The sequence below is a fragment of the Colossoma macropomum genome, unplaced genomic scaffold, assembly GCF_904425465.1.
Source record: "Colossoma macropomum unplaced genomic scaffold, Colossoma_macropomum, whole genome shotgun sequence".
Taxonomy (NCBI): domain Eukaryota; kingdom Metazoa; phylum Chordata; class Actinopteri; order Characiformes; family Serrasalmidae; genus Colossoma; species Colossoma macropomum.
Window position 1 is genome coordinate 12195462 of NW_023494787.1, and position 20497 is coordinate 12215958.

At 37.9% G+C, this 20497-nt stretch overlaps 1 protein-coding gene across 4 annotated transcripts in view; it reads right to left on the minus strand.

The window, feature by feature from the left end:
- Positions 1–10510: 10510 nt before the first annotated feature.
- Positions 10511–20497, minus strand: part of mrtfaa (myocardin related transcription factor Aa) — a 62138-nt gene continuing 52151 nt past the window's right edge. For all 4 annotated transcript variants that reach the window (XM_036566147.1, XM_036566149.1, XM_036566150.1 and 1 more), the window contains 7 exons: positions 19135–19332; positions 18938–19045; positions 16999–17136; positions 16411–16497; positions 15892–15990; positions 13079–13136; positions 10511–12993 (listed from right to left, as the gene is read on the minus strand). In XM_036566147.1, coding sequence (XP_036422040.1) covers positions 12440–12993; positions 13079–13136; positions 15892–15990; positions 16411–16497; positions 16999–17136; positions 18938–19045; positions 19135–19332 — 1242 coding nt within the window. In that variant the 3' untranslated portion in view covers positions 10511–12439. The remainder of the gene's footprint in view (positions 12994–13078; positions 13137–15891; positions 15991–16410; positions 16498–16998; positions 17137–18937; positions 19046–19134; positions 19333–20497) is intronic.

Below are 20497 nucleotides of genomic sequence, written 5' to 3' on the forward strand. Positions count from 1 at the left end.
GTATTTGGTAGCTACATTTGAGACAAAATTTAAGACACAGTGGAAGAGAATGAGCTGCTTAGAGCCTAAACTGTCTCAGAAATAGCTAAAAATTTCAGTGTGTCCAGAGAGTACAACACGATGCCTGAAACGAGGCCACAGGAAGGAGGAAGAGTGGAGGAAGACTAAAGCCCTGTGACAGCAGTAAGTGGACACATAACAGGACAGTCTCCAGGAAAAAAACACTGCACGGCAGCCTAAAAATGAGATTTATCCCAGCTAAATCGATGTCAGCCACAGCTCTGCATTATTAGCTGCTCAAGGCTGGTGTGCATGGCTTGTGGATGTGAAAGGGAAAACAACTGTAAATAAAGTCGATGTCAAAACTTAAAGATTAATCTTGAGTTATTATTGTCTTTTTTTGCTATATATTCATATACATGTATAATAACTTGTGTTGTTCTTTATATTTGGTTAAGTAGAAATGCATTTTGCATATATCCATGCACACGGCACAGAAACTGCATGTTTAGGCTAATACATAACTTGTAGGCAGAATGCATTAGATTTGTGCCTGAAACTAGCAAAAAGGCTCAGGACATCAGGGCCTATATGTCCAAAAGTTTGTAGACACCCCTTCATCCAGCATTTCTTCTGGAATCAAGGGTAGTAATTAGAAGGTTTTACATTAGATATTGAAACATTGCTGTGAGGATTTGGTTGCATTCTGCCACAAGAGCATTAGCGAGGTCAGATACGGATGTTGGATGATTAGTTCTGGATCACACACACCACTCCAGCTCTGGCCGAAGGCATGGAATGGTGCTCCATCACTCCAGTAAACACAGCTCTGCTGATCCACAGCCCAATGCTGCAGATCAGGTAAGAGTTAGACCAGGCGTGTCAGTAGTGAAAACACTCAAATGTGCAGGGCAGTGTGTCTCCAGTGTCACTGACGCTTAGCATTGGACATGGTGATCTTAGGCTCAAACACTCTTTCTCACAAGCAATATCACTTACATCTCTGACCCACACGCAGCACACGCTTAACACTGACACTGACTGAGCAATAAGCAGCATTCATAAGAGCAAACACTGGAGCAGCGAAGCTTTTAGACACTGATTCAATCTACCTCTCCCTCTCTCTCACACACACACACACAGACACACAGCTCCATCAATCTTTTCACTGTCTCTGTGTGCAGCAGATGGAGAGAGAGAGAGAGAGAGAGAGCGAGCGAGAGAGAGAGAGAGAGAGAGAGAGAAAGGAGAGAGGGGAGAGGGAGTGAGAGAAACAGTGAAAGACAAGAAGAAACAATGGAGAGGGACAGAAAAAGAGATAAGGTAAAAAGGGGAGTGAGGGAACAGATAGAAAGAAATGAAGGATAAAAAAAGACAGAGAGACAACCAGATTCATAAAGAGAAAATGGAAGTGAGAGAAACAGGGTGAGAGAGAGAGATAAAGGAGAAAAAGGCAGCGAGAGAGACAGAGAGAGTGAGAAAAGGGAGTGAGAGAGAGAGACGAGAGAGAGAGAGAGAGAGAGAGAGAGAAAAGGGGGAGGGGGAGAAACAGAGATAAAAAAGAGAAAAAAGGCAGTGAGAAAGACAGAGAGAGTGAGGAGGAGAAAAGGGGGAGTGAGACTCACAGAGGAAGAGAGAGCACAGAATAACTGGATAGAGAGATAGAATATAGGACAGAGCAAGGAACAGTCGAGCGGCTACAGCACCGTGTGCGGTTCAGTTCAGTTTTATTCTCCTGTCAGTTCTTCCACCCTCCCCACCAATCACAGCCCCAAACTCACTGTACCAGACACCAGCAGATCAGAAAACGTCACGTGTGAACATTAGTGACAGTATTAGTGAGAGAGCATGTGTGGAAAAAAGCCACTCTCAACACACCACCATGCCACTACTATGTCAGTTTCAGTCAGGGGGTTCCTGAGGTCCTATTTAGAAGACCCTCCCACCCACTGTTATCAATAGCCCACCACTCAAATCACATCTGGTCATTGGTGGTCCTATGGTAGTCATTTTCCACTGATGGAAAAGACCTCTTCTATTATCTTTGGAGTAAAATTGATTCAATGTTCAACATCTATAAAAATGACTGACCATTAATTTTGCTTTATAGTTAATGACTTTTTCTAATTTAATGGGGACAACTTGGTAAATGTAACAGTAACATGATGATATGATTTCAATGTTCTGAACACATTTTGTAGACAGTGCTGTTCTTGGGGTCAATTTGACCCCAGACTGTTTTATCATAATTCCCACCTGAACTTTGATATTTCCCAGAGGTTTAGATTGCTGGGGTCAAACTGACCCAAAGCATAAAAAGATGTTAGTAAATTTGAAGATAACAGGAGGGATATAAAACATCCCCAGTAGAGCTCTAGGAGAACAAATTACACTGAATGCAGCAGCACCTGGTGGGCAAAGGTGGTATAGCAGCAAATTAAGCAGTGACTTTAATAAATCAACTGAACCCAGCAGCAATTCAGCAGCTTCTGAAGTCCTCAGCTTTCCCCGTGCTCAATAAATCACCGGTGATGTTGCCTGAACAACAGGAAATAACATTAAGCACCAAAAAAGCCTCTTACTTCTGCACAGCGCTTAATGAATTCAGGCAGTTAAAAGCAAGTGTGTGTGTATGTGTGTGGCGGATGGGCTGGCAAGCCATTACAGCTGATAGATGTGGACATTTCAGCTTCCTCATTCGCATGCCGTCAGCAGCCATGAACAGATCCAGAATGATCTCATACAGAAACAACACAAAAGCGGTGGAGAACTGTTCGGGATCACTGGGTTGTAGTTAATTGTTGGGAAAGGGGTTCTTTTCTGATGGGATTTTTAGTCACCATCAAGTTACTCTTTCTACCTTCAAGCTCTTGCTTCCCAGAATTCTTGTTTCTAGATCTGTTGTTCTTGTTGGAAATGTTGGGTTGTTGTTATTTTGGGGGGAATTTCGGGATGTTCCTTTGTTGGGTAATACTGACTTTTGTGGGTTTTTTGGGGGGAATATTGGGGTATTTTTGTGGAATAATGGAAAATTTTTGTCAGAGAATGTAGACTTGCTATTTGTTGGGTAATTCCTTTCAGGAGCCATTATGTAATTTGTTAGGAAACATCAGATTGTAAATCGCTGGGAAATGTGGGTTGTTATTTTTATGTATGTATTTATTTATTTATTTCCAATATTGTTTGTTCAGTATTGTTGTCTTTTTAATGTGTAAAAATGTTGGATTGTCATTTGTTGGGTAAAATGGGGCTAATTGTCATTACTTTAGCTGTGCTTTACAGTTTAACCTGAGTTTAAACCTGAATGAGTCACGTGGGTTTTTGAACTTCATCGTTGTGGCCACAGAAGCTGCAGTTTAAAGCAAACCTGCAGTTTAAACTAAACCCAAATGCTGTGTCATTTAAAAATCACACATCTGTCACTAGATGGCGCTGTGTATCAGGTTTGGCTGAGGTTTATCCTATACCTGCTAAAGACATGGTGTTACTAAGGATTAAGACAAGATTACTGTAATTGAAGCGCATCTTCAGCTCAGAAATTTTAGTATCCTCTAATTATCCTGCTCCTCTCCGCTAATCCAACTGGCCCAAACTTTAGGTGTACCTTGACTGATACATTTGAATATGATGTCCTTATGTTGTGTTTTGTAGTATGAATGTTTGCTTTATTAAGCTAAAGGACTGCATATACTATAACACACCTCCATCGAAAGAACCTTGTTAAGTCATTACAATGCTTTAAATAAATATGCACAGGATGAATATATCCACCTTTACTCTGGTTCAGTACTGATGAAATCACCTACAAGAACAAACAACACTTGCATGCTTTAAATACACCCGTAATTTTACCTTGACCGCTTCTGCTGTGGGGTCTATTACATCCCTTAAGTGAATGAAGATCACTGTGCTATACGTTTAACCAGCCTCCATTTCACACCATGTGACAGGCGTGGGCTATGAACTATAAGAGCAGAGCGTTTGAAGGTCACTCTGGAAACGCCTGACCGCATCACTCATTTATAATGGCCCACAGAGTGACCGGGGAGAAGGTCAATGTAGACCACACCATTAACCTACGAGAAGAGAGTCGTTCTACATCATTTAATGAAGCGATACTGTAGGCTAATGTTATCCTACACAAGGCTTTGTCAAGCAGATTATAACAAATTAGTGTTATTATTGTACTTGCATGGTGGAGATCCAGGTCGTATATACATTTCCCAGCAAATATTTGTGGACAAATATGCACAAATTCTTCAGGTAACGGTTGATTTTTTACTGTTTCTTTTCAATGAGGTTCTCCAAGGCATAAAACAGCTAAATACTAAGGGGATAAAATGTGTGGCTTTTTGCATTATTCCCAAGCTAACACTGTCACTAAGACTGACACAAGTGTTTACATGTGATAGGTTCTGGTGTCAAGGGGTTGCTTAATGGGGCAATGCCCTACCAATCCTCATGCCATACTAAACCCACTATGTACATGCTTATATAACAGCAAGTGAAGCGAGACACCTATAATAAAATGCTACATTCATGATCATTAGGAGAGTTTGCATGCATCACTTTGTACTGGCTGTATTTTAAGGATGCTTAAGGGAAGATACGTTAGCAGACAGATTTCCTAAATGGGTAGAACTTGATGAACGTGATTTATGGTTAATGTGACTCTTCTGTTACTGAATATGTGACTCCTTTGGATACATCTGCAGGACATAGTGGTGCTGGGGGGCTGCAGCACCCCCTTCAGTTCAGGAACATGGGGGAAAAACTATGCCAAAACACACCAAGTGATGCTCCGGTTGGCTACCAAAATAGATATGATGAAAGCAAACAAAGATAACAAAGAAACAAAGAAAAGCAAATTTCACAGAAACAGAGCAATGAATTTTAGGGAAAAGTTCTGACAAATAACAATAAATTGTTTGGTAAAGAAGTTTTTATCATTTAATCACAAAACATGCTTAGAAAACACAAAATGACATATAAAATAAATGAAATTCCTTAATATTAATCTTTTCCTTGTAGTACATGTAGAATTATGTAGGATTTCATTTTTCATTCATTATAATTTAAGCTTTTTTTTCTGTTCATTATAATTGCAGTAACACTTTTTACTAACACAAATTAGAGTTTAATATTTGGTCATTTTTATTACAATTAAAAATTAAACTGACATGCTGTAATTACTGTGTAATTACTTTTTCACCTGATTTTTCCTGATCTGAAGAATTTAGTTTCCACAGATGAAAATTAAATTTCAAATCGTAAATATTTAATTGTTGATATTAGAATTTGACTTGTATATGTAAACATGAAAATTTCACTAGTAAATATTATTTCAGTTTTTACTTCAGTTAATTATTTCTACTTCTTTATTTTTTACTATTAAAATTACATTTTTGCAAGTGTGAACTGAATTTATTGTAAATTGAAAAATAAGATTATATGTTAAAACTACTTGTAAAAAAATCACATTGAACATGTAATTTGAATCCCAACATTCCACATTATTCTTCGCTTATTTGGATTAAAAAAAATAAACCTACTTTCATACACAGGAGGGGGGGATTCATGAAACATGGAATTTGATGCAGTTCCAGTTCAATCTGCCAATCTGAATGTCCTACTCAGACAAGTCTTTTTCTTCTACAACAGCAATTAGAAAGTTTGCCAGGGAAATTTACCACCAGAGTGATTTAGGGGTTATTTTTTTGCATTGTGTTAAGAAGCATTACCACCACATGTAAATGAGATAAAAGTGCGGCCACTCCTCACATCACATAAGCAGTAAAACTTGCTGGCTTACCTTTTCATAAACTGGTAAATGTGTTAACACCATGCTATATACATACATACATACATACATACATACATCATCTAAACCGCTTATCCTTCTGGGTCGCGGTGGGGTGCTGGAGCCTATCCCAGCTGTCATTGGGCGGAAGGCAGGATACACCATGCTATTTACCTATTTGCTAAATGTAGTGCATTTTATGAACCTGGCCCACTGTGTATTAAACCACATCAACAAGTCTGCATTACCTTAATGAAGACCTGGATATGGTTTAAACAGGCTGAGACAAGTTTTAGTGATGTATTTACAGAAAGGTTTTGGGTGACTATTGACTTCTAGTGTTTGTTAGCAATGTTAGCCTTGAAGCTCCAGCACTAAAAAGTAAAGAAGCAAAAATTGGACACTAAGCCTATCTTGGCTGATCAACTATATCTGATATAGTGGCAAATTGTGTCAATCTGATTTTTCCCTAACCCATTCCTTTAACATGGTAAGTTACTGTGACGAACACATACTTATATGTATTTAGGCGTCCACATACTTTTGACAGACAGCGTATTTCAGATAAATTCATTTGATCCCAAGCTTGTGACCAATCATGTGCTTCAGGGCTGTGAGCTATCATATGAGTAAAGCGGCAGGGTGGGAAGGTTTAGGAATTTAGGAAGGTTTAGCTTTCCGCTGAAGCTCTCAACAACCAGAATGAATTTTCGAGCTGAAAATAGTAGATAAACTGGGTCATAAGGGATTATGTGGAATAAGTTTGACAAAAATATGTGACTCAGCAGTTCCAGCATCCAGGTTTCCCGCGGTTACAGCATCATTACAGCACCGTGGAAACAGACCACGCCTACATATCACACATTCGCTTGCACTATAAACACAGCACAACAACACCAAATATAAACAAATTTATTCATTTTTTTGTCATGAAAAAAGAAACAAATGTACAAAAATCTGTAAGACATTCATCCAGCCAGTGAAAGCAAGGCATTTGTGTTTACAGCATCAGTAGGGCCGGTGGTTCCAATTCTGCCTCCATGTGCATGCTCAGAGTTAACGTAAATATGAGGTCCTGACCTAAAAGGTGCTCAGTATCCGCTCTTTGAGTTGGAAACAATTGTAATTCATGAGTTCCAACACAGTACTGACCTTTACCTGTTCATCATGGTGGAGAAAGGAGCAGTTTTAGTGGACAATTTTAGGTAATTGTGTTTTTCTAAATGAAACTTATTTTTAACCATCATTAAGCCATAGACGTTTGTTTATATCGAGCTATCAAAAAAAGATAAATTGGCAGTTTGCATGATAATGAAGCCTTTTAAATTCTCCTACTGCTCTCTATTACAGTTAGAAACAGACCTGAAAGCAACACCCATTTATATGCATTTATATGCTCACATGAACTACTGTTCAAAAGTTTGGAATCACTGTTTTCAATAATATCAAAAAAAAGTTGAAGATACATGCATTAAAAGATGGTACCACTCAACAACGTCATAGGTTTCCACTAATTTGTAGGAAATAGTAAAAAATGAAGAAATGTTAGTTGTCCGTATTGATGAACAGAGCTGTAGATGATTTTATAATGACTCAGAAAGCTGGTGATCAAATCCTGAGGCAGATTATGTATCAAGAAATATCTGTAAACAGACAATCATTTATTCAGTCATCATCTAAGCCACTTATCCTCCTGGGCTGGGGGGGTTGCTGGAGCCTATCCCAGCACTCATTGGGCAGAGGGCGGAAGGCAGAAGATACCCTGCACAGGTCGCCAGTCAGTTACAGGGCAGACACACAGACTTATACACTCACACATACATTCACACCTAGGGGCAATTTAGCATCTCCAATTGGCCTGGCTGTATGTTTTTGGCCTGTGGGTGGAAACCGCAGCAAACACGGGGAGAACATGCAAACTCCACACAGAAAGCACCCTGCTCACCCGGCCGGGGAATCGAACCCAGGCCCTTCTTGCCGTGAGGCGACAGCACTGTTTACTGCCCTGTAAATTGGCAATTACATAATGTTATTTAGAAATTAATAACTTCTTGATTAAAATATTGCATACACCATCTTAAAGACCTCCACCCTGCCCTCAAAATGTGTTTTTTACATAGTTATTTCTCCTTGAACTACTTATTATTGTTATATAGTCTGAAAGGTGTTACTGTAGTGCAGCATTCACACTTTTCCATTAAAACACACACTTTCTCAGTACATTCAAAAACATTCATTCATTGGGCACCATGTAGCAGCTGAGTTTTGTACGTCACTAATGATCTTGAACCTATCCTGGTCCAATATACTAAAATATGCTAATGAGTAGACAAGGATGCAGGAAGGTGTCTTAAGCTGGGGAGTGCTGAAATTATAAGCTGTATGAGCGTGATGTAAACGGTGATGTCATGCAAAATGATTTGCCTTTTTTGTGTCTTTTGAATTTTTTGATCATTTACATCAAACAGAGCGTCATGATGTGGCGAGAGATGACAATATGCACAATATGCCCACATAACTGACACAATAAGCTGCAGATGCACTTCCTGATTTCTTTGCTCTCTGTCCTTCCGGCCAAACTGTATGGAAATGTGTTGAGCCACGTCCAGTCAGGTTGCATGGTAAGCAATAGTGTCACACCTACAGTCACACTCTGAGCGGGAGATGTAACAGTTGATAAAAAAAGGAATGTATTTAAAGAACTGGACATCATTACATTCTTTTTAAAGTCTTAAAAACAAGGTTAGGCAGCTTTTGGGCTCAAAAAGGGCCTACAGTTCTGCACACATGTCCCTCATCTCAACCTCGTTTTAATGAAAACACATTATTAATGTAAACAGTGCAGCTACTGCAGGTTTTTTAAATATACGATTAAAATACAAAAATACAAACTCCACTCTAAAACAAGCAGATGTAAGTCCTTACTATGTTCAAATTAGTTTCAAGTTCAGACCTTTTCTCAAGATTTTAGCAGTTACAGTTAACTAGTGCTGCTCCCACCACTTCCGGCAGAGGATTATGAGTGGCAACAGAAGCTAACAGCTACAGAACATGCCTTACTTATGTCTAACGTAGCTTACTTGTTTGAAATATTTTGACTCTGCAGTAAGTTGTTAGCTAAAATAGATAAATGGCTTTGATACTTAAAATGACCTCAGTGTCAAATTTATATTCTACATTTATCTATTAATCTGTTAAATGTGCTGTGTGGAGCTGTTCTAGGAACAGGTAGCATTCTACTGCTACTATAGCTTAGCATGCTAGTTCCACTGTGTGAGGGGCTTTATCAAGAAGGGGACAGATATTCCTATAATGACTTTATTCATATCTTCCTTAGCACCAGATGCTAACGTTAGCTCACCAAGAAGGCTAAAGCACCAGCAATTCCAGCTCACTGAAGCCTCACTGAGGCAAGTTTAGAGGATAAAGACTCACATCTAAACAGATAGATCTTTTTTTTAGGTGTGTTAGTCTTAACTTTTGATTCACATCCTCATTAACACCAGAGGCTAACGTTAGCTCAGTGTGACGCTAAACCACCAGCAGTTCCAGCTCACTGATGCTGTGCTGAGGCAAGATTAGAGGACAAAGACTCAAATCTGAGCAAGTGAAGCAGAGTGACAGGTGATGAAGTGACAGGAGGAGAGGATCTTTCTGATTATTAGTTACAGTGGGAGCTTTGTTTCTGCTCTTTCTCATCTGTTCAAACATAGAGACAGTGTGCAGTGTAGTGAGAAAGGGACAGGGTTTAGAAAAGGGGCAGCAATAGGGCATTTACAATTTGCATAATTGTGCATATTCATAGATATTCGTAATAAGTGTTGAGGTTTAGGGATGCTCCTATGCCATTGTAGCCTTCTAGGGCATAACAATAATACATACACATACATTTAACCATTTTTTATTCTATATAGATGTTTTTTTTGTTTGTTTTAATTTATCACATTATGGATAGTTTAAATTACTTTCTAGTGTCTCGCTTATAGGATTTTAATTTACAATGTTTAGGCTATTACTGAATAAAATAACAACAGTTATTCATATGATGAGTGATTCCAAACTTTTGAACAGTACTGTATGTTTTAGCCACATAGTGTTTTATAGTTCTTTTTATTAAGCTTGTCTTTGAATGGCTGTAAAAGGCTTTATGCTCTATATTTTTGTAATGAAGTATTTTGCAATTTTTGAAAAGGCTATGCATGATTTATTATTTTGGAATTACTTCCATGCGTGTATCCATGTTAAAATACAGTGGCAGACCTACTTACATCAGTAACTGTTGGTTGCATTAAGTACATTCGTGCAATGTGAGCATGATACCGAAATAGATCAAGCCAGTTAACTAGCTAAGCATGTTTCCGACTGCAAGGCACTGCAATGACTTCGTAATTATGATGTTGCAATGTGAAATAGGGTCCGATAAGCATGTGAAGGCAGAATAAATCACATTCATAGGATTTTTTTGGGCACCAGCCCAAATTTTACAAGTGCAAATGTGTCTAGAGAGAGAGAGAACATTACACACAATAACTCTTATTGTGATGGGCTTATATACACATGCAGACAGACAGACAGACAGACCACACATGCTCACCCTCTGTAAAATACATATACTCATACGCATACACACTGACACACACATACACACATAACAGGTTCCTGAGCTAGATAATATAAAATAATACTGAGCAACAAACATCTACATGTGAATAGTGGTGGGCAATATGATATTTATTATTATTGTGATAAATTATATCACAATATGCTTTCCTGAGCACATCATGGATATCATCAGTACTTTGGAAACCTGACCAACAGCATGTTTAACACTAAGGGATCAAGAGAGGTTGGAAAATGGTCATGTAAAAATAAATTAAGACCATTTTGGTACATAAAACCACTCAAATATTACAAGTGGAACTGAAGGAAAAAATTAAATAGAAGAAAAATGTTGGGCATGAGCCGTTAAACAGTCTGTACATATTACATTCATTTCCTCATGATATCGGCCCTTAAAATGTGTCACCACAGGTTTTTTTGTGTTCCAATTTATCAGAAGAACAAAATGTGGTGATTCATATTACCCACCTCTACATGTGAACAATATATTAAAGACTTTAACTGAAATGGACAGAGAGTGTGCGCCGGTGTCAGACACAAGCTCTCGTACTGTAGAAACACTCTAATAGAGCGATGCCTATCATAAACACACAGCTCTCTCAGTATACTGAGTCACTCTCAGCCGGGTCAAATGTAGGTCAGATTCTAAACTCAATGTATTCAATAGAAAAGAGCCTCTAATCCACCTTTAACTTGCAACAGAAAGGCTATAAAGCTCAAAATGACACATCGCAGCCTGTCTACATGGGATTAGCAAGGCACCAATTTAAATTACACATTCACAACTGTGTCTTTTGAAGGAGTTCACTGAAAATTAATAATTTTAATAATTTACACAATTTTGCTCTTACCTCAAAACAAGTCAGTCCAAGACATGTTTGATGTCTGAAGTTTGCTTCTTTAGTTCTGGAACTATAGAAGCTCATGTTTACCAACTGGCATCATGCAAACTCCATGCCTAAATCATCTCACACTTGTCTCAAACCATGGTGAGTTGTTAAATAATGTAAATCTGAGATTATGACACATTCTCCTTCCGTAAAGCCTGTAAAGCAACTGCTCATGATCCAAAGCATACCATCTCATCTGTGAAGCATGGTGGAGGTAGTGTTATGGCTGGGGAAGTACGGTCAAACTGGTTTCCTTGTATTTATTGATGATGTGACTGCTGTCAAAAGCAGCACAAGGAATTCTGAAGACTAGAGCTATAGTATCTGCTCAGATTCGGCCAAATGCTTCAAAACTAATTGGATGATACTTCACAGTGCAGACAGAAAATTAAATGTCCCAAGAACAAGCAGGAACCAAAGACAGCTGCAGTAAAGGCCTGGCAGAGTATCACCAGGGCAGAAGCTTAATGTCTGGTGATGGGATTCAGATCTCAAAAAGTTGATTACTGCAAAAGATCTGCAACCAAGTATGAAAAATGACAATTTAATTTATGATTGTGTTCTGTTCAATTACATTTAAGCTCCTAAAAACGTGGGTGGGGGGGGGGCTGTATATGAAAATGGTTGTAAATCCTACACCATTCACCCAATTTAGATGTAAATACCCTCAAATTAAGTCTCCACTTTTAACGCATATTCATATTATCACATAAATCCAAATATGTATGGATCTTATGTATGGACTCAGGAGGGTCTCTGAGATTGCAGAGCATTTTGCTTGATGATAGGTTTAGGAAGTTTAGGACATTTTAGAGGTGGGCAAAATAATTAAGCCTGAATTAGTCTCTACTTTTGAGTTGATTTAAGAATGCAGTCCACCAGTACTGCTAATTGGTGGAATATAAGCTATTTAATGACTTGTTAGCTGGATTATCCTAGTAGCTCTAGAACAAAGCTAAATGAACTTCAGATACCAAATATGTCTTGGCTAATTGACCACATTTTGAGTAAGAAAAAAACTGTGAATTTGATTTTTGGCCAAACTATCGCTTTAACTATCACAGTTTTGCCCAAACTGTCTCTTTAGGTGTGTGTATATGTGAGTACGTGTGTGAGTCTTCACTGGCTCTCAACAGTCCCAGTGCAAATGAAGGTCCGAGCTGTCCAGAAAGTCAGTGGAAAACACACTGGTGGGTGCATGTCCATTCAAGGACATCGTAACCGGCCCGTCTCCTATTGACCCGCCAATGCCCAGGTCCAGCCAGTCCATGCTGTCCAGAGCAGATTCAGCCAGCTCCAACCCAGTGCGACTGGAGGTCAGTCCAAATTCGTATGTGTCCATGGGAGATGAAGGATGGTCCAGGATGCTGGGCGTACTCAGTAACTGGCTGTGGAGTTCGTCGATCAAAGTCACATGACCTCCAGGCTCCACCCCCAAAAGGGGTTTTCCAGTGGTGCTTTCTAGGAAATCCTCCAGACGCCCATTAATTGTGCTGCAGCTATTAAATTCCTCCTGAAATGGAGGCTCTTCTGATGGTAATGAAGCTCCAAGGGGTGTGTCAGGAATGGAAGGAGTGGGTGGAGAGAGATGGAGAGGGGAGGGGCTTGGGGAAATAGGTGGGCTGTTCGCACAGATGCGGGACAGAGCAGGGTCCGGAGTAGGTTTGAAATTCACTGAGATTTCTACAAAGAATGTTTTTTAAAAAAAAAGTTAGTCAAATATGTGGAAAATGCTAAACAAAAGCAGAAGATGTTGTTTGCAACTTACCACCACTCTGCACCAGGATGTCAAACAGGTTGTCAATCTTCTGAGTGCGTCCACTCTTCTGCAAACACACACAGATACATACACGCAGATTTAACAATGCACAACTGTGGGATACTATAGCCAGCCATGATATATCAATATAGAAACAGAGAGAGAGAAAGTAAAAACAAGTAACAGGTGTGTAAAATGTATGGATCTGAAGAAACTGCATACATTTGGGTACTATTTTACAGTAAGACTATAATGGGTTTATGTATGGTTATTAATTAAGTCATAAACACCTTTAAATCATTAACAAATGGTTATATCACATTAATGAACAGGGCAAAAGTGACCCTTTATATCTGCTGAATATGAATATCTGATAAAAATCTGAGCTTTAACAGGGGAAATGATTAGATAAATTACAATTCACTATTGCCATTATTGTGATTTTTAAGGTGTTTATGACTGAATAAATAACCATAAACACTCATTTTAAACTATCCATAAATTCTTCATCTTATTCTAAAGTGGTACCAAATTTTGGAATGTAAAAATCATTTACCAAGTAACAATGTTTAATACAATGAGCTCTCATTTTCTGTCTGGTATTGTCCCAGGCTACTTTTAAATGTAAAATAATAATAATAAAAAGCTTGGTGTAATGATTCATTGCCTATATTCCACTACTGTGAAAATAGTCTCTCCAATTACATTGTATTCAGTTATATTTGCATTTTTAAACACAACAGTATCAAAACTGAATCATTTTAAAATCAGAGAGTTACAACTAGTGACAGCATTAGTTTCTATTTTAATGTGCATATATTCAAATATGCAGTACTGCACAAAAGTCTGAGGCACTTAAGTAAATTGTTTAAAACCATTTATTCTCAGCAGTGAGAGTGTGGACAAAAACACCACTGAATGCAAAAACAAATGCAGTAAAAATTACAAAGAATTTCTTTAATAATAAATTATTGATACAGTGTTCTATATTTGGGTTTGATATCTTGTGAGTTGGTTTAAATCCATTACCTGAATTAATTTAATGATGTTCTGATTAGCAAAACCAGGCACTGAATGATAACTACTAATAATCCTGGGCTTCCTTAAGGAGAGGTGTGGAAATGGTTGATCCTTTACATGTCCAGGGTCTATCAGCAGGCCCAAAGTTTTATTACACACTTCTATAACCTAAGAATAACTCAACCAGTTTGCACTAAAGTCCCTGTAGTTACTGAATAATAAGACTTAGTATGTCATAAACCTGGAATTTTAAGTGGTTTACCTACATAAAATCTACACTTGCTGTACTCAATGTTTTAATACTTATTTGTTACAGATATTATTCTAATATTAGTGTTTTTTTTCTTAGGAAACACTTATTGTCCAGACAAAGAGGTGCCTACAGCTTCTGCACAGCACTGTAGTTACCTGTGTTTGTGTATGCTGATTGATTAATAGACTGATTAATAGACTGAAGCAGTCCAAGCTGAATCACATAGGATGTAAGGTGAATATGAAGATAAATATGAATGTGTTGTTTTTTGTGACGTCACAGAAACAACAGGCTGTTTTACAGCTTAGTGTCCATGTAGACTGTATGGACTGGACTGTTAATAGCAAGGTGAAAAGGTAAGGAAAACTCAGTTTTCTACTATATACAACATATTCCATTTTAACATACTGTATGTGGTTCATCACTGCTGTAAATAATACAGGAGGCTAATTATTCTAAACAGTCTTCTTCATGTAAACATCAGTCTACAGCCAGCGTACGAAAATTAATCATGGCATTCAAAATTTTACAAATTTATTTTGAATAGATCAGGAAAAAGAAGCTGAAAAACACTGGCAATGAGCTGATAAGCATATTCACATTCCACTGATTTTCTGCATAATCAAATGGTTAAGATGTAAACAAACTCATTCAGAGCAGTGTGATGTGAAATGCTCTGTTCTAGAGAAACTTGCAGAGTTAGAATCGTTCACAGTGGTGGTGATCAGAAGAAAAAAAAAACCCTGAAGCATTTAATGCCTCTAAAAGCTCCCTCACAGAAGGGGACTGCATGAAAAAGTTACGAATATACTGCCTGTTTTAAAGAAATTGTCTTTCGATTGTTTTGCGATAAGCTTTTTGGCTAATTTAACATCCATTCACAGCGGAGGGGTACAGTAGGACGCTGCAAGACAAAGCAGTACCCAAAACCCAAACCCAAAACTTGTTTTCTTTTTCAGATATACCTTTATTTTACCATTATCAACAATACAAATAAAACTCAGAAGACATATAGGTTCACTGGTCATTTTGGATAGTAAATAAAATGGGCAGTTTTGTGTTGCAGGCTTTGTGGTTTCTATCGATGCCACTGTAAAGAAATCTGAGTTGAAAAGTTTTTGTGCAATGTATTATTTCACATCAAACCACTCTGAATGACTTTGTTTAAAAGTTAGTGATTGAATTATGCAGAAATTTAGGTGGAGCTTCCATTTAAACCACTAGAGCAACAGTGAGCTTTGATGTGTAATATGGCATTACAGTACATGTACTCATTTTCAAAACTTGCATTTTTTTTTAGGGTTTTTTTTTGGAGTGTGAAAAGGCCTAAAGGCTTTGTTGCACTTTTTAGCCCACATGGAAACTGTCCTAGGTATACTGAATTTGTCACTGTAAAATGCTCAGTTTTAAATAACTAAAAAAAGAAATAGAAAATGAGACAAACAGAGAGAAAGGAAGGAAACAGACAGACAGTGATAGAGAGACATACAGAGAGACAGAGACAGAGAGAGAGAGAGAGAGAGAGAGAGAATGGAGACAGAGTTGTTACCTTTCGGCGTGAAGTTGGAGTTGTATTTACTTTAGGTGAAGGAGGAGTAAACAGAACATGCTGATCTATACCCAAATACGTCTCGTCCTGGTGGACAGGCTAGAATAGATGAAGAAGAGAGAACAAAGAAGGAGGAGAAAATGAGACTGAAAATTAACTGATAAAATACAGAATAATTATCACTAGAGAGTGATGCTGAAAAGAGCATGTACCTTCAGTAACAGATGAATTGATGATTTGTTCAACAGCATATTAGACTTAAAAACAGATGGCTCTTTAGTAAAGGAAATTGTTCTGAACCCTTTTTGGTGCTATATAGAATAAACTGTGCTAGATATACTGAATTAGCAACTGTAAAAATGCTCACAGTTTTATATAACAAAAAACAAGTTATTTATTGATAATGGATAATTGATAAATGGATAGAAATGTTTAGTTACATGGGAGAAACATATATAGGAAGGCGAGAGAAATAAGAATGACTGAGAGAGAGAGAGAGAAAATGGAAAGAGCTGTTACCTTTCGGCGTGAAGTTGGAGTTGTGTTTACTTTAGGTGAAGGAGGAGTAAACAGAACGTGCTGATCTACACCCAAACACATCTCGTCCTGGTGGAGAGATGGAGAAAAGAGAAACAAGGAGGAGAAAATGAGACTGAAAATTAACTGACAAAATTACAGATTAATTATCACAGGACAGCATGCACCTTCAGTTACAGATGAAATTGTTTTTCAACACTGTATTACTTATAGCTGTCTATCTGAGTTAAACTGCTGGCTCATGAACGTGGCTGTGCTACTGTCTCAGTTTCCAAGGCATCGGCCAGGTTAAAAGCATCCCTAAAGTGCCCCAGTGCTCTCACAGGTAAGCCAGGGGAAGGTTTACACAGTTCAAGATATGATCAAACCAAGTTATCCTGCTATGACAGCTAGTGCCCAGCAGGGGGAGCAGAGCGCATCAAAGCATTCACAGAGGAACTCTTTAACATAGTAACAAAACTAAACCACCTAATAAAAACAAACACCACCAGTAATAAAATCAATAACCAATACTAACAGTTCACTCAAGCATGCCTGATCAACACATCACAATTCATTCTTAATCCTTACCATGTGATTGGAAGAAGAGTGGCCTGGATTGCTAACTGACTCCATGGTGAAAAACGGTTGCACTTTGGACGATGTGCAGAATGACGATGAGCGTGCTTTCATGTGATTGGTCGACCCATGTTTCTCAGGTTTCAGCGCCTGTGGAAGTTAAAAGCATCAGTCACAATTAGCTATGCTAATAAGCATGCCATGCTAATAGCTCAGCGCTAATAAGTCAACAGTTTGAGTGTGCTCACCTCATTAGCTACTTCCATGCTAATAAGCCGATTCAGTGAACCCTCTTTTTAGCACTGCCCACAATTATGAGGCATATTATCCATTTAATTAGTGCAATCATAAGCCCCATTACAACACTCAATTGCCTATCAATGATGTTTAATGTGGTATAATTTCCATCATTAATTTGAATGGCTGTGACTCAGGACAACTTTCCCCCTCATTAACCAAGATTTTCCCCAGATCTTTTTAGCAGTAGTCTGAAGAGCAGCGTGCTGCCCGCAAAACTGACAATATTGTTTCGTATCAGTCACACAAAATTACCCCTCAGTGCTCTAATGATAAAATACCAATCTTAATAAAGGCTGCAAGTGTTAGCCACACAGATTAGCATTTCTATCTGTTTTCCACTAATTTTGTAAAAAAAGGGGTGTAATCTAAGGGAGGAATGTTGTTAAAAAGAGATACCATTATTCTAATATAGTAGAAAACATGTTAAATGATACATGTCAATAAATATACAGTTACAATAACACCTTTAGAGGGCAGCAGTAAGCAAAGTTTGTTTATCTAAGCATTGTCTTCAGTTAGAAGTTTTACTCTATCTTAGCTAACATTAGCAGTTGAAGCTAATGTTATTGAAAAGCTATAAAGACTTGTGGAAACACAATTTAGCTAATATTTAGCTAATAAATACTCTATGCTATACTGCTATCCAGGTATTTATTACATTTAAACAAAGAAAGATGGAGAAAATATACAGGTCAAAAATTCAGTGAAATGTGACTGTTTTCATCGTATTTACAAGCAGGTATACACATTATACTATACTTTGCTACTATAAAACATGAATGCCTTAACAAGAACATGTTAAGACATGACTGAGGTAGCATGGCTGTAACTAGACTAACTATTGTAGCTAATGCTAGCTAGGTCAAAAACAGTGAAAATACATTTCTCTGAAAATCTAACATGTTTCTGCATCATCCACTGAGAAGAAAATACCTCATGTAGAAGATGATGAGCCCTTATCAGCATCCAATGCTGTACTTTTAGCTCTAGAATAGCCTATTAGCTTACATGAAGCCATGGCCTTCATCCAACATGAAAACTTCCCATGAAAATTTTCCCTTGGCTACTTCTGAATGACAAAAATGTTTCAGATGTCTTCCTCTATGTAGTGTAGACCCACAGAGTTAGGCTACTGAATTTTTTTTGCCTCTTAACACCTTTGCTATCACCTAAATATGAAGCCTAAAGTCCTACGTTAATTTCAGCCTTTGACTTTTTTTTTTCCTTGGCTGCAGTTAACCAAATATCCATTCATTAAGTCTTACAGATACTCAAAAATCAAAACGAGTCAGGATATACATCCATAATATGTGGATGTGCCAATTACTATTTTTAGAATTATCACTTTGTAAAGAGTTTGCGAAGGTAACGCTGCTAGATAGGTTATGAGAATGTTATTAGCATGCATGCTAGCCCTTTTTCCCATTTCCATCCCCCCAAATTACAAATTAACAGCCTCCCCCTTGATCCTGTAGCCCCCTGAACTGCCCTTTTTGCATTTCCCTGTTCTAAGACACTCATTTTCAACTCTTAAAGGGTTTGTGAATAAGTTGAGGAGTTGTGTTGGCTGAGCTGTAGGAGGGCAAATGCTAAATTGCTCAGTTTAGAGAAAAAACTGCTTCAGATGAAGTTACTGTGAAAAGAATCTCACCTTTTTTAGTGGCTGTTTACAGATCGTCTGCTGTTTTGACTGGACGTCACTGTTAGGCATCTGAGGTGCTGACTGGCTGGGTAACTTGCTGGGTGTGGACTTTTGTCTCTGTAAATGATGTACAAGGATATCAATGGATAAAACAAAAATCAACACATTTTATTAATTCAGGCCTTAGTACGACCCCTGCCTGGTACCTGTGGAGTGACCCGATTAGTCACTTTGTTCTGGGGACTGTTGCTGGCTTGGTTATTTGTGTTGTGATTGGTCAGCTTTAGCAGGAAGTGGTTGCCGTTGCTGTCCGTCAGCAGAGTTTGGGAAGAGTTAGGTTTAAGGCCGCCCCTCGGGAAGGAGGAGGGGGCACCTGATTGCTGATTGATGAACACCTGAGACACCTGTGTGAGGACATTTTAGATGAAAATAAAAGTAAATATATACGTAATTTTAAAAAAAAGCCTCTTTATTTCCTCTGATTATTATTTTTATACCGTTTGAAAACGGCAGTTGCCTTTACATTGTGTGAACATTTCATGATGAATGGATAATGAAAAGCAGATTGATTCAATCCTAACAGATGTTTTAGGATGTTTTCATCTTTTATAAAGTATCTTTGATATTTTGTTACAACAGTGACATTTACAATTTGAAGGGACGCTCTGGCTTTTCTAGGTTTTCAGAAGAAACCTATGTCTGCTTATTGGGATCCTATCACTTTTACAAAGATGGTGCTTCAAGGGTCCTTTAATAAAGAAAATGGTTCTATGGAACCATGAACACTCAAAGAACCCTTTTACATGATTAAAATATTCTTTGCGTCATGAAAGGGTTCTTCAGATTGATGGAGAATGTGCTGTAGACGGTTCTATATAGAACCTTTTTGAAAACAGTAAAAAGTAAATTCTGTTGTTACGGGGTCAAGCTTGTAACAATCAAAGAACACTTTTGGGTGCTGTATAGAATTCCTCATTACAGTAGAGAGAATGGATTATTCAAACAACAAAACGATAAGCTGAAACTATTTTTTTCTAGCAGAAAGGGTAAAAAAGATAAATAGTAATAAAGATATAATCAATTTTGCTTGATGACCAAGATAAGAGTTTGTTAGCTTGTATGTTGTATTAGCTTGAAGCTCAGTGGCTAGGCTAGCTGTCAGGACTGGCTGACACCAATAGTAGTGAAAAAAAACAGATATTTGCAAACATGACCGAAAACCGATGAGACTGAGGAACATAATTGTGTGCTAAGGAAAACAATATAACACAACAAATAACAAATTAACCTCAACAGTCTCATCCGAAATGGTCCCCTAATCACTATACCCTACATTTAAAAATCTGTATCACTATATAAAACACTATTATAGAGATCAGAATTTGTGATGTTGGACACTAATGTTATATGAGTTTACTCATTACTTACAAACAACACAGTGCATTTTGGGTATCCCCTGTCTGCTAGGGTACATCGGTGGTACACTACTTATTGCAGTGCATTGTGCGATTGTTTGAGTGCACTATGTTTTGGAACACTACTACAAAATGGCAAAACCCCACACTTTAA